We start from the raw sequence: 15,459 nt of genomic DNA, 5'->3' as shown, positions 1-15,459 counted from the left end.
CGCGATCTTTATCTTGGGAATATTTATCACTAGTGCGTATTTCTGTAAAATGTTTCCTCGGTCGCGAAAATTTCTTGTCACAGATTGACTTCAAACTGATGGATCGCGAATAAAAAATGACACGAATAATAGAAGTTCTACAGTCTTAGGTTGATTCGATGTTCCGATCACTATAAATAAAAGACACCAAGCAGTCATTCTACGATAAAAGGACCAATTCAGCGTATAAGACATGAAAAAAAAAATATTGTTTCAAATAGCAAATTGAACATCATAATTCTATAAAGGACATATCAGTGAACTTGGAAAAAAAAAACAAAATTGTCCACAAATCTGGTATCGTTAACTTTTTACATCAATTTCAATATACCATTGATTTTAAGGTAATGTTACGGAAGTTAATGCTTGATCATGTCTTATTATTTTTAAATAAAGCTGAATTTGACCAATTTTTCGTTTTCTGATGTTTACTATAGAACGCTGAAGTATGATTCTTGAAGTCTCGCATGAATCCGATATCAAGTTGAAATTTCGGGAAAAATATCGTTACGGAAGTTAATTAATCGTTAAGGAAGTTAATTTCCATCAATAAAGGTTGAAATTCTCGGTTATAGTTAAAATTAAAGTTTGTTTTAAGATGTTAAAACAAAAGTATAAATCAGTTCTCTCCCAAAATAATAAAAATGTTTATACCTTTAATGCAAACACATTCCTGAATTACCGTTACGGAAGTTTATTTTTTAAGAGATACGACCGTTTTTTGTCTAATTCATTTTGTTATGTCGAAAATGTAATGGTCTAAAGTAGCTGACTCGCAATTAGAATCGATGATATAAGGTTCCGTGGTCACTATCAAATAACTTCCAGTTCTTTTTGAAATCTGCATTCTGGGCGTTTAATTTAAAACAAAATCGTTACGGAAGTTAATTGTTTTTTCAGCGACATACTATGATTTCGTATGAAAGAAGATCCATGCATTTCTTTGCGAGAAGTGGTTTGTATTCTTTTTACATAGGAAAAAAACTGTTTTTAACATTCATTGTAATCTATTCGGAACGCTTATACGGCTGAAAATTTCATCTTGAATTTGTAAATGAATGAAGCGACATTAAGATTTGCAGTGGAATACATTTTTCAATATTATATTGTGTTCATATCAAAACTTAAAATGCATAGCCTATATATCAGTAAATGTAAGTCTTAGAGATGAAATCGATCTTTGAAACTATAGTTAAGATATTACAACGGTAAATTTGCAAGCGACATAAAAAATTCTTAATTGGGCATGTTTTTGTAGAATGACTGCAAAGAGTTTGGCACATGCTTCATAACTTGATATATTAGTAACTTACTTCTGATAAACGTGACGACTTTAATTTTTCTTTTGCCAACTTCCCTTACAGGTATTTATGCAACAATATACCATTATCATATGAGTATGGAGTTAATGTCTCTAGGTCCAAAATGTGACCGATCTTAGGGCATGCTTACTCCTGCATGGCATCTGATTCCAATTTTGATGTTTTTGAAGGTCTGTGTTTGCTCTGCTCCAACTTTGTTTTGTTTCAATGAACTTTTGAGCTTGATTAATGTTTGTAATCTTTATATTTCATATACTAGTACTTTTTTTATCATAAATATTAAAACGGTTATAGGTACATAGTAGAAAAGGTGTTCTGAACTGCCTAGTTTGGTTCTTTAAACTATCAGTGAATATTTGTAAGATTTTAGAAAATAAATTTAAAAAAAAAATGAATAATCATGAAACTGTGAATATAGGATTGATTTAAATTCCTTTTTTTCAGTCTTAAAATTTTGAAAGAAATGTGTAGCTTATAACATTAAGCAATTTACTTGATAAAATTAAAATGTTGGACTTCAAAATTTAAACTGCCAAAAATTAGAAAATTATGAAAAAAAAAGATGGTCCACATTGCTGACTGTAGTTAGTTAGGACATAAAGAAACTCTTAAGGAGGAAAGACCCTTTCATCGAGGTGAGCTAAAAATCAATTAGTAGCCATGCCATAGTAAAAGCATATTTCCAAGTTATATAGTTAAATTAGGTCCCCTTTGAGGTGGTGCAATGTAGTGCAGTGTGAGTGCAAATAAATTGGGTTCTGGTACCATATAGTTTTGATTATTTTATCCTCAGTCATATTTATATTACTAGATGTAATCATAGCAATAAAAACTTTTATGAATTTAGTGCTGGGCGGTAAAAAAAGTAATAAAAAGTTTGAGTCAGTGATGTAATTTTTGAGTTATGGGTCAAATTAGGCAATATTCCAGAGAGGTGATCAGGTGCCTATGAAGAGTAACCATCCCCTGTTGACCGGTAACAACCGCAATAGGCCCAATACATTTATCAGGTGGATGGAACATTCCTTACAATTGGTATGAAACAAGTCAACCAAAATACAACCTGATGATAGGTTATATTTGATTCAAAGGTCATTGTAATGGCCATAAAATTTACGCAATGCTGACTTTAAATGAGGTTGTTGAAATCTCTGTAACATCAACTTATGTGTGAGTAGCCGACGTTGTTTAAATAACTGATCACACTCGGAGCATGCTCAATATTATTGAATCAGTTTAATCTTTCCTATTGTGGGAGACACCCACACTACCTGCAACAGTCCAAAAGAAGAACAATATGGGCTCCTTTTATACAATATATCACATAAAACTGTCCATAATTAAAACATGTTTTTATTTTGACTTCAATTTTACATCCATAAATATCGGAATAGCAAAATCCATTTTGCAACAACCATTCACCCAGAAAAAATCCCTTCTTGTAGCTTTGAGATATTTCCATTCTGATTTTATTTCTTTTCCCTCCTTAGATCCCAACCTCTGTTACTCCAAGACACTGGATCAATGAAAACTTCAAGACATGGACAGCAATATGATAAACTTTAAACTCCTTTCTATCAAAGGAAATGAGATTGGAAAGAAAGATGGACCGATTTGCCCATTCAGATTTTCCTCAGTGTTAGAATTTATTGGAGACATTAATTATCACAATTGAGATCAATCACAATTTCTTTTAGTTCTACCAATAATGACTAATTTTTTTCGTTATTATTTCTTGTTTTTCTTTTTCTTCCCCTGATTTGATGACAGAGGTTGTTCCACTCGGAGGGCATGTCCTTGTTCCTTTATGTGTGTAAATAGTTTGTTCCGTGTAGGAAATACTTCATGGCACACATTGCATTTCATCTCCTGAAATATTTAAATGTTACAAGAAACTCCTACTCCTCATTCCAGAAAAGCAATATTTAAAAAAAAAAAATCAAAACTCACTACAAACTCCATATCCTGTAAAATCACTGAATTTTGTGGGGTCAAAGTTTTGTGGATTGACCAAAAATGATGGAGATTTGATTTTGCAGTTGAAGAAGTGTTATTCATTTGAAATTTTACCTTTCCTTGGGGACAATAATTCATGGGTCTCTTCATACATGTACCTCAAAAAATTAACTCCCTATGAAAATTTGTGATTTTCACAGTATACTTTGGTTATTAAACGCTCAATTATTAGGGATGGCAATCATATGAATTTTTGTAAATGGCTAGTCATAAGTTTTTTTAGAACACGTAACTGATTAATCAAACAGTTAAGACTTGTCTTTTGTAATTTTCAGATGCAGCATTTAAGCAAGATTTAAAAATTCATATTTATAAAAAAAAATTTAAAAGTATGTATTCTGCTAAAAAAATAACAATGAACCAGCTTTGAATATTGTAACCATTTATGATTTTCCCAACTGATTACTTGGTTTACCAATGCCATCCCTATCATTTATATATTTTCTCCTTATCATTTAACATACATTTAATGAGAGTTATACATTCCTTTTTATTTAAATAAATAATTGTTAACATGAGGATTATACATGATCCAGTTAAAATGAATAAATACCTGATCCGCCTGTGTTTTATTTTTTCCCTTTCTGTATGTGGATTCGGTACTACTGACTGGTTTTGTGGTAGAACTGCCCTCTGGTTCAGTTCCTGCGAGTCTATCAGCAGCAGCAGAATCGGGTTCCTCGTTTAGGAGTCTGTCCTCTTCCTGACTGTCTTGGTTCAAAGCTTTCTCTGCCTTTAACGAAACAATATAAAAATTATTATTTTTTCTCAATTTAAGCTTTTCTGTAGGAAGAAATTAAAAATTATCATACCTCTTTCTCTTCTCTCATTCTTGCCTCTTTTTCTTTTCTTCTTTCTTTCTTTGACTTTGTGCTGTAAAGAATTCAATCCCATTAAAAGAATGACACTTACTGATAACTTGAAAGTCCATTATTTATTGACAAGATAGTCATTTATTCAAAAGTTTTTTTTATCAGATAACAACCAAATACGTTCAATGAGTTTTCCTATTTTGAACAAATAATCCATGTTTTTTCATTCAATATGATTTTCTAAAAGAGAGAGAGAGAGATGTTCAAAAGAACATAAAACAACAAGCATTTTGAGAATATTGCATAGCAATACTAGTCCCCTACTGGCAAACGTAAACTAGTTTTCCTTAAAAACTAACAAGCTGTAATTCTAAATTCTAGATTATCAGTCAGATGAAGACAAAGTAAAACATGTACCTTTGTTTAGCTGGAGCATCACTTAGTTCTAGATTGTCTACAATGTTATTTAGGTCTTCTACATCCTGAAACAAAAACAAACAGTCAGTGTTACTCATTAGAATGATTTGAAACACCTAATCTGATGGAAAAATAATTAAGAAAATAAACATTAAGATTTAATTCTGGAAATATCTCTCATTATATATTCTTAAAATACTCTGATTTTCCTACTAGAAGAGAAATAGTTAAAATAATGTTTGTTTGCCCTTTCCGAACTCCAGGTAAAACTAGATGAGTCAAAACACCACAAATGACCCCACAGGCAGCCAAAATTTCAAATGCCATGCACAAAACGTGCATTCATAAGATAATAAATAGAAACTGCAAATTGTAAATTGCACATCTGTAGCCAAGACAATGACTAGAAATTGTGAATTTTTAAATCTTTTCCAGTTCAAGGGCAGAGCTGCCAAAATCATCAAATGCAAAATCTGAAGGAGGAAGTCCAAAGGCCGCTTCGGCCGCAAGATATTTTGTTATTTGGATTACTTTAAAATGATTTAGATCGCAAGTTAGCACAGAGACGATGTACAATGACAATGAAAATACAAGCAAGCACTGTAAGGATTATGACTTTTGAATTATAATAGTGAAAACTGAAGGTGGACAGCTATGAAAATACCGTTAATTTAAACATTTGATGGAGAGAAACGGAGATCGTAAGGATAAATACACTGTAGATAAATCATAAGGCATATTTTAGACGCTCAAACCGTAAGCCTTTTGCCAAAATCGTAAGGGTTGGCAAATCTGCAGGGGGAATAACTGTCAAAAATCATCGTAGCAGGACCAAATTTGAACTCGACCTGTATTTTCTGGTAAAATACCTGATATGCAATTTCAACCTTAAACATACATCCCTACAAAAGTAAGAGAGCGGAAACTGAAAATTTCTTATTTTTTTCCTAAGTTCAAGAGGGATAACTCTGTCAAAAATCATCAGACCCTGACCAAATTCCAACTTGATCTGCCTATGACGTATGCATGTGTCAAATTTGAGTTGAATGTGTGCAACTGTTGCTGAGATAATGAATAGAAAGTGAATGATGACGAAATGACAGAATGACGAAAGGATGGAACAGGGTAACACTATATGCCCCTGGCCATTTTATGGCGGGGGCATAAAAAACAAGAGGCCCATGGGCCACATCGCTCACCTGAGTAACTTTAGCCATGCTGTTCTTAACCAGATTTCCCCTCTTGTAATACTTATTGTGGGCCCGCCCTACCCCCGGGGGTCATGATTTTTACAATTAAGAATCTCCACTACCCCAGGATGCTTCCATATAAGTTTCAGCTTTTCTGGCCCAGTTGTTCTTGAGGAGAAGATTTTTAAAGATTTTTCTTACATATTTCAATGTAAAATTGGATTCCCTATTGTGGCCCCGCCCTACCCCCGGGGGTCATGATTTTAACAATTTAGAATCTCCACTACCCCAGGATGCTTCCACATAAGTTTCAGCTTTTCTGGCCTAGTGATTCTTGAGAAGAAGATTTTCAAAGATTTTTCCTTTATATTTCAATGTAAAACTTGGATTCCCTATTGTGGCCCCGCCCTACTCCCGGGGGTCATGATTTTTATTATCTAGAATCTCCACTACCCCAGAATGCTTCGACATAAGTTTCAACTTTTCTGGCCTTGTGGTTCTTGAGAAGAAGATTTTTAAAGATTTTTCTTACATATTTCAATGTAAAACTTGGATTCTCTATTGTGGCCCCGCCCTACTCCCGGGGGTCATGATTTTTATCTCTTAGAATCTCCACTACCCCAGAATGCTTCCACATAAGTTTCAGCTTTTCTGGCCTAGTGGTTCTTGAGAAGAAGATTTTTTAAAGATTTTTCCTTTATATTTCAATGTAAAACTTGGATTCTCTATTGTGGCCCCACCCTTCCCTCGGGGATCATGATTTTTACAATTTAGAATCTCCACTACCCCAGAATGCTTCCATATAAGTTTCAGCTTTTCTGGCCTAATGGTTTGTGAGAAGAAGATTTTTAAAGATTTTTCCTTTATATTTCAATGTAAAACTTGGATTCCCTATTGTGGCCCCGCCCTACCCCTGGGGGTCATGATTTTAACAATTTAGAATCTCCACTACCCCAGGATGCTTCCACATAAGTTTCAGCTTTTCTGGCCTACTGATTCTTGAGAAGAAGATTTTTAAAGATTTTTCTTACATATTTCAATGTAAAACTTGGATTCCCTATTGTGGCCCCGCCCTACCCCTGGGGGTCATGATTTTAACAATTTAGAATCTCCACTACCCCAGAATGCTTCCACATAAGTTTCAGCTTTTCTGGCCTTGTGATTCTTGAGAAGAAGATTTTTAAAGATTTTTCTTACATATTTCAATGTAAAACTTGGATTCCCTATTGTGGCCCCGCCCTTCCCCCGGGGGTCATGATTTTAACAATTTAGAATCTCCACTACCCCAGGTTGCTTCCACATAAGTTTCAGCTTTTTTGGCCCAGTGGTTCTTGAGAAGAAGATTTTTTAATGACCCCACTCTATTTTTGTCTTTTCTTGATTATCTCCCCGTGTAAGGAGACTTGGCCCTTTATTTTAACAATTTAAACTCCCCTTCACCTAAGGATACTTTGTACCAAGTTTGGTTGAAATTGGCCCAGTGGTTCTTGAGAAGAAGTTGAAAATGTGAAAAGTTTACAGACGGACAGACGGACGGACGGACGGACGGACAGACAGACGGACGGACGACGGACAACGGGTGATCAGAAAAGCTCACTTGAGCTTTCAGCTCAGGTGAGCTAATTAGGTCAGTAGGTAGGTGGCAAAAATTTTTTTTAAGCAAATTTCAACAAATTTGTTGACAGGATGAGAAAATATTTACAAGATCAGTAAGATATTAACACTGACATTCAATAGGACTACTGAAACATTTATAGCTATCATTAAGTGAATTAACTATAAACTACAGGAATGTTTTTATTGTTTTTCTTGAAATAAACCAAGTCCTCACCTGCGGAATCAGGTTTTGTTGTCTCTTCTTCTTCTTTTGTTTCTTTGATAATCTAAATTAAATAATTAAAAAGATGTTACCAATACAAAATTTGATTGAGAAATAGCTTCAATGTCCTTTGATTCTATTTATTGTTTGTGAAATTTGTGAAGTTCAGTTCTGATCATACAAGTTTGACAGGCCTTGAAGTCCAGCCATCACTTATTTTGCATTTACTTTCAAAAACACAGAAATACTTTTATCAATGTAATGGTTTTATTCTGGAAAATAGTTGCAATCATTTTTGCAATCTATTTTCACATTATCTTTTTTCGGTTACAAAATCTCAATGTAAAGAACTTATCTTGCAGAATACTATTTACTTCATGCATATAACCACCATCAAAATTTATTCCAATTTTTTTTCCCCAGAATAACTCCACATTTTCTACACTTTTGAATAAAAGTGCACTTTACTGCATAATAATATGCTTCACTTTATAAAAATTGGCTGAGACAAGAATAACATTTGCCTTGAATTTGCTCAAATGACACCAAGTTGTCATAGCCACACATTTCCATTTTACAGAAGCTATAAATAGATATCAAGTATTCATTGATACAAGCACCCACTTCTGTTTGGACGGAGATTCTTCCTCTGGACTCTCAATGTCTGGATCTGCCTCCACTCCTGGAATTTCTGGATCCACTCCCACTAGATCTTCATCCTCTCTCCTCATGTCCTCTTGTAGAGCAGCTACGTTCTCCTTGTGTTTCTTTGATTTCTCATGGTTTACAAAACTACCAATAAATAAAGCTATGTTAAAGTGAGAGAAAATAAACAATGATATTATAAATGTGGATAATTAGAACTAGAGAAACCAAGGACCAGAGATTCGTGTTAGTTGCATACTTACGCCTTCTCACTTTTAAAAGCTTTGTTACACGCTACACAGAACAGTTCATCTACGTAATCATCATCTTCCTCTTCATCAGTGTTCACAGCTCTGTCATCTATAATAACAAGACAAGACTGTTTTGAATTCAAGTTGGGAGTGCTGTCAAAAGAAAAATATACATCCCATTTAAACAATATCTCTTCTGCTCCCCTCACCCCCAAGCAAAATTAATAATGAATCCATCCGAGAGGTTTCCATGCTCATTTGACTGTGACCACTCTGTTCTCATAAAGTACTGTCAGTTTTATGTATAATTATGTCCCCTTATTGTGGCCACAACATAGCAAATGAAGCTAATGTTAAGAACTCTGTAGATGTTGCATTTGATATTTCACTTAGTTGTAACAAAAAAATATATTCAAACTCTGAGGCAACAACTTGAACAATTTCAATTTGCACTTAATCTGGATGTTTATTCCAAAATCTGACTACAACTGTAAATGAGGTCTTGTCTATTTGTCTGTCTGTTTGTTCCTTTGGTCTAACTGTACCAAAGCTGAACCCTTGATCTTAACAATTCACCCTGATCTTAATCTTTGTCTATTTATTTCCCTTTATGACATACAACCTTCAAAGTGGTCCCCAAGTTCTGTTTCCAATCTCTTCAGATCTTCCTCTAACTCTGTCATGGCTGACCAACCTGTTTCTTCATAATTCTCCACCTGTCTGTAAAAAAACACAAATGTTAGCTTTAAGTTTCCTCTTTTTTCCTCAATTTATAGCCTGTTTATGAGCTCCATCTATAAATGACCCTCATTCTCTGCTACTGACCTTGTATACTGTGAAATCACTAATTTTCGTGGGGGTTTAATTTTCGTTGATTTCGTGGTATGAAGAGACCCACAATTTCATGTTCCCCACGAAATGTTAAAATGCTATACAACACTATAATGTCTATCCTCCACCCACGAAATCAAATCCCCTTGAACGAATATTTTTTCCTTCAAACCACGAAAATTTGACCCCACGAAAATAAGTGATTTTACAGTAATATTTATAACACTCTCTTAATTCACATTTATGTGAAGTAAAAGATCCCAGGGTGACTGTGGAGGTCAACACATACTCTCATTTTTGTTTTTTGTTTTGTTTTTTTTGTTTTTTTTTGGATGTGATCTTAGCCTTAAATCAGAATGTAAGCAAGAAAATAAAGATGGCTGCCACTTAAAAGAGGAATCTGATGTCTGTTCAGTTCCTTCCCCTTTAGGAGCTTTAACAGGAAAATCACTTTTTTCCTCTACATATCTACTTCATTAACTGACTCTCTATAGTTACTTACCTCTGTCTTTCTTTGAGATGCTGCTCTCTTTTTTCTTTTGCTTTCTGGGCAATCTCTTCATTTCTCTCCTCCATTAATTTCTATACATTTAGAGTTCAATAATTTTTTTTTTTATATCCAAATAAATTCAAATTTATCTTCAAATATTTTGATCTGAAATATTCATTTGATCTTATAGATACTGAAATGATGTCATTATCTGAAAAATGATATCAAACAATGGGTAACTCTGCGTACAATCCATTAAAATACATTTATTACCCTGTAAGCTTGCACTCGGCGATCTCTCTTCTTCACAAATCTAACCAAGGCCTGAAAATGAAAAAGTCACTTCATCACATACTTATAATTAGTCATCAATTCATCTAGAACACTTTTCCAAAGAAATTTTCTTTCAAAATACATCTGCAGATGAACTTTGAGTGAAGGAGGAACAAAAAACAAGACCCTTCCTACCCTGACTTCCTCGTTTCTCTCTTTTCGAGCTGCATCTCGTAACTTTTTATTTTCAGCCTCCATGATCCTGCGCACTCTACGATCAGGTGCCTCTCTTGTGTCATATTTTTCCGCCCATACATAAGACTTTGCAGTGAAATAGTTTTCCCAATAATCATAAAATGGCTTCACCACCTGCAACAATCCAAATACCCAATGCATGTTTAATCCTCTCTCAAAAATTCTGATTCAAAATGAATAACTAAGGATATTAAACTGGTATCATTTATACCAGTCAAGCATATTCTAAAGAGAACAGTAAGACCAGGTAAATTTAAAGTGTTCACCATACATGTAACTATATTTAGATGATACTCAATTCCTTTAGTTATTCCTTGCTTATAAAATGAAGAGAATATCATACCATGTCATAAGGACTGTCACTTTTTATCACACTGTGTCATAAGGACTGTCACATTTTGTCATACCGTGTCATAAGATCTGTCACATTTTATCATACTGTGTCATAAGGACTATAACTTTTTATCATATTGTGTCATAAGGACTGTCACTTTTCATCATACCGTGTTATAAGGACTGTCACTTTTTATCATACTGTGTCATAAGGACTGTCTCTTTTTATCATACCGTGTCATTAGGACTGTCACTTTTTATCATACTGTGTCATAAGGACTGTCACTTTTTATCATACTGTGTCATAAGGACTGTCACATTTTATCATACCATGTCATAAGGACTGTCACTTTTTATCATATTATGTCATAAGGACTGTCATTTTTTATCATACCGTGTCATAAGGACTGTCACTTTTTATCATATTGTGTCATAAGGACTGTCACATTTAATCATACTGTGTCATAAGGACTGTCACTTTTTATCATACTGTGTCATAAGGACTGTCACTCTTCATCATACTGTGTCATAAGGACTTTCACATTTTATCATACCATGTCATAAGGACTGTCACTTTTTATCATATCATGTCATAAGGACTGTCATTTTTTATCATACCGTGTCATAAGGACTGTCACTTTTTATCATACTGTGTCATAAGGACTGTCACTCTTCATCATACTGTGTCATAAGGACTGTCTCTTTTCATCATACCGTGTCATAAGGACTGTCACTTTTTATCTACCGCATCATAAGGACTGTCACTTTTTATCATACTATGTCATAAGGTCTGTCACTTTTTATCATACCGTGTCATAAGGTCTGTCACATTTTATCATACTGTGTCATAAGGACTATAACTTTTTATCATACTGTGTCATAAGGACTGTCACTTTTCATATTGTGTCATAAGGACTGTCACTTTTTATCATCCTGTGTCATAAGGACTGTCACTTTTTATCATACCATGTCATAAGGACTTTCACTTTTTATCATACTGTGTCATAAGGACTGTCAATTTTTATCATACCGTGTTATAAGGACTGTCACTTTTTATCATACTGTGTCATAAGGACTGTCTCTTTTTATCATACCGTGTCATTAGGACTGTCACTTTTTATCATACCGTGTCATAAGGACTGTCACTTTTTATCATACTGTGTCATAAGGACTGTCACTTTTTATCATACTGTGTCATAAGGACTGTCACTTTTTATCATATTATGTCATAAGGACTGTCACATTTTGTCATACCGTGCCATAATAACTATCACATTTTATCATACCGTGTCATATGGACTGTCACTTTTTCCAAATCCCGGGATTTCCTGATCACTCTCTTTATCATCCATAAACTCATAGTCTTCCTCTGCCAGCAGCTCAAACACCACTCTGTACACAGCATAGAAACCCTGTAATGGATGACAAGTGATTATAAATACAAGTTATACAGCCCTGTTTAATTTTCTTTCTGTCAGAAGATGATTGTTGTAAAGTTTTGAGCCTTTAGGACATATAACCAGCTCCTACAATGATCCCTTGCTTAATACAGTGACCAAGGGCCCTAACATTCCATACTGGACTTAAAACATAAAGGTAGAGATAGAGGTAAGCATATAACACAGAAGTACAGAACACACACCTTATCATCATCAGAGAAGCCACTGTAACAGGAGGAGTTAAAGTACTGGAAAACATCCAAACTGTTGTCCTCATATTTATCTCCATGTCCCATTCCTGTCAAAAAATAATTCCTCGGTTGATTACTGAATTCATTACAATATTGCTCAGTGTATGACTGTACAACTGTTGTATCTAGCTATTACACTGACCCCCTCGTAGAATCTGCTCTCTGTGTTTATCGTACCAAGCCCTCTCCTGCGGATCACTCAGAACTTCGTACGACTGCTGAATGGCTCGGAACTGTTTAGTGCATTCTTCTACATTATCTGGATTTTTATCTGACGATACAACAATTCTTTTTAACTTTATACATCTATATATATAATACAATCTTTTTCTTTAAATTTTGTCCTAAAAATTGCTACAATTTCACTGTGTATTATTTTTTTTTTTGTTTGTTAACTGAATGCCATTTAAGTGCAAGTTTTCTAAACACTCTGTAAATGAGTGTGTGTGTTTTTGTCTATTCATTACCTGGATGCCATTTAAGAGCTAGTTTTCTGTACACTTTCTTCATCTCATCACTTGTGGCATTTCTCTCCACACCAAGAACTTCATAATGACATCGCATTGTTCCTGCCATCTAAATGATACAAAATATTATTACAACAGAGAATGCATTTCTTAAAAGCATGGATTAGAATAAATTCAAATATACAACAGTTTTCATTATTGGTACATGAGACTCAAGCTTCATACTGTGGCGAGATCCATCTCAGGTCACAAAATATCAAAACTAACAAAATCATATACTTTTCACACTAAGTCGCAATGCTAGTTTAAGCTTTATATTTAAACATTTATTTTCTTATTCAGAGCATACAAAAAGTCACAGTTTCATGATTGTCACTCAGAACAGTATCATACTTAAACAACTATTCTAAGACTGGTCATAGAACAATTGCCCTATATAGGGAAATCAAGAATGTTAACTGAAAATTGCTTAAAAAACAATGTAAATGAATATCAGAAAAAAGCATTTTTTCAAACATTTGAATAGATGTAAAAGAAATCATGAGAATACATTCAATAAGACTTTTTACTCATTAACTTTAAAAGTATGATGAACAGTAGACAGAATTATATAGGTATTCTCCTATACATTTGATTTACCATGAATAAACCTCTGATTTACCATGAATAAACCTCAATAATAGGGGGGAAAAGTACAAAATGCTGCTTTTGTTCACAGAGGAAAAAAAACATCATAATATTCTCAGTGATGAATGTTGGGTAGATTTATCATTGCTGTTGGTAAATAAAATCTTAAAATTCTTGCTTAGCTCGATGATTTTCATCAGTGACACAGTCTTCATGTGTATCTATTTGGGCTGGGATGATACAACTTTTTCTATATTGATACATATCATGATATCTGAGCCATGATACAATATGTATCATGATATGCTGAATTGGTTATAAAATCTTTTTTTTTGTATTGAAATGAACAAAACAATTCTTCACAAATAAGAATAATCTATTCAAAGAAGTTGTATATCTGTTGTAAAACAAAATTATTTTACACAAGTGGTGTTAATTATTATGTATTTTACATTTATATTTATATGTTAAACCCAAAATGTTAAGTAAACAAAGAAAAACATAAGTCAGAATTTTTTGGGCGATATTTCGATATTTCTATATTTCTTCATAGGTAACGATATGCATACTATCCTCACACAGAATCGATATTATCGATAACTTGATATATCGCATACATGTGATAAGTCAAAGACCACAAAATTGTACAGGAGCCATAAAAAAACTGGAATTTGGGTGAAAAAACTGTACACTGCCTATCAAAAAACGGTACAAAAAATGGTATAAAATATCGCTTAAATTCTTCTGAAATTCCATAGTATTCATTGTAATAAACATCGTATATTTTATACCTACGAAGATCTGGGTCAGATTCACGTATATTAAGTCATGTATATCAACTTTAGAAGTTGGCTTAATTTTTTTTCAATCAAGTTACGTATACGAAACATTAACAGTAATTAAGTACCCCTTAAAAAATAAAGCTAAAGCTATATAAAGAGGTATTTGATACGGATTTATAGCAATATAATTATCCCAATTGGCAGTTCAGACCTTCGCACGCGATGGTTTGTGTACACTACACAATTATCAGAAGGTCAAGTGTCAAACACAGGTGACGTTTCCAGTGTCTCGCGAGCGAGAATGAGAGGAAAATAGCGGCATTTAGCGAGAAATTCAAAATACTGTACAAATTTTCATATTCCGTGAATTTTGGTGTCCCGCCGGTACACGATGAATGGGCTCGAAAAACTGTACATTTTGCGTACAGCCGGTACATATCACATGTATGATATCATCCCAGCCCTAGTATCTATTACACAAAAGTATTCATGAAAACATATCTACGGGGAGTTGGCAATGCACACCTGTTTGCGAAAAGGATTTTATGTAAGCTGAATACCTACAGGGACGTGAACTTATGGTTATAACATGGCAGAAGGAAAAATGTTTAAACTCTGTGGATTGGTCTAATTTTACCCAAGGAAAAAAATTATTGCAATGCATATCGGACACCGATACTTTAGTTCATGAAATAACAAGGTGCATATTGTTATGAGTTTTTCCCCAAAGATGGCGGCCAAGGGACATAACTTTTGAGAAGTGTGGATTCAATTACTACATACCGTAGCTTTATTTGGCCACCTGAATTATTATTTTTTTTTTTTAAATATTTTCTTACTTTTCCTGTCCGAATGAAATATAACCAACTGATTTCCTTGTTCCTCGCTGTTGTGTAATTAGGAAATCGTAAGATGACCCAACACTTTCACATATATTTTTTCGTAAAGTATGTCTTTTCCAAAAAAATAAAACCGTTCTATTTCTCAAAGCTGTGCAAGAACTTTTATATCCGGTTTAATGGTTTTAGTTAATGCGTTCCAATCATATTCGGATTTGGGAAATGGTTCAAAGCAAGTCGGTTACCTTTTGGTAACAGCTAGACTAGATGGTTTACAATTTAAAATCAGTCAATACTTAACTTGTAAGATACCATTCAATCGACTGTGGGGAAAGTTAAATAGTGAAATTACTTTAAGGAA

At 33.8% G+C, this 15,459-nt stretch overlaps 1 protein-coding gene across 1 annotated transcript; it reads right to left on the bottom strand.

The window, feature by feature from the left end:
* Positions 1 to 2,698: 2,698 nt before the first annotated feature.
* Positions 2,699 to 15,191, bottom strand: LOC133200783 (dnaJ homolog subfamily C member 21-like). Its single transcript, XM_061336579.1, has 16 exons — positions 15,099 to 15,191; positions 12,851 to 12,959; positions 12,526 to 12,654; positions 12,336 to 12,430; positions 11,980 to 12,105; positions 10,301 to 10,474; positions 10,106 to 10,156; positions 9,845 to 9,924; positions 9,134 to 9,231; positions 8,524 to 8,620; positions 8,240 to 8,407; positions 7,628 to 7,679; positions 4,607 to 4,671; positions 4,190 to 4,250; positions 3,931 to 4,110; positions 2,699 to 3,230 (listed from the first exon to the last, which is right to left on the bottom strand). The coding sequence occupies exons 2-16, from the start codon at positions 12,957 to 12,959 to the stop codon at positions 3,090 to 3,092; spliced, it is 1,626 nt and encodes a 541-aa protein (XP_061192563.1). The 5' UTR covers positions 15,099 to 15,191; the 3' UTR covers positions 2,699 to 3,089.
* Positions 15,192 to 15,459: the final 268 nt, after the last annotated feature.

This window comes from Saccostrea echinata, unplaced genomic scaffold (genome assembly GCF_033153115.1).
Source record: "Saccostrea echinata isolate AGI-Se365-2 ecotype Australia unplaced genomic scaffold, CSIRO_AGI_Sech_v1 ptg000041l, whole genome shotgun sequence".
Classification (NCBI taxonomy): domain Eukaryota; kingdom Metazoa; phylum Mollusca; class Bivalvia; order Ostreida; family Ostreidae; genus Saccostrea; species Saccostrea echinata.
The sequence above is the reverse complement of the archived record's forward strand: the minus strand, read 5'-3'. Positions and strand labels throughout refer to the sequence as shown.

Coding starts and splice junctions, on each gene's coding strand:
- LOC133200783 (XM_061336579.1), bottom strand. CDS start 12,959: ATGGCAGGAACAATGCGATGTCATTATGAAGTTCTTGGTGTGGAGAGA. Junction 12,655..12,850: donor AGCTCTTAAATGGCATCCAG/GTAATGAATAGA, acceptor TTGTATCGTCAG/ATAAAAATCCAGATAATGTA. Junction 8,621..9,133: donor ACTTGGGGACCACTTTGAAG/GTTGTATGTCAT, acceptor TTGTTATTATAG/ATGACAGAGCTGTGAACACT.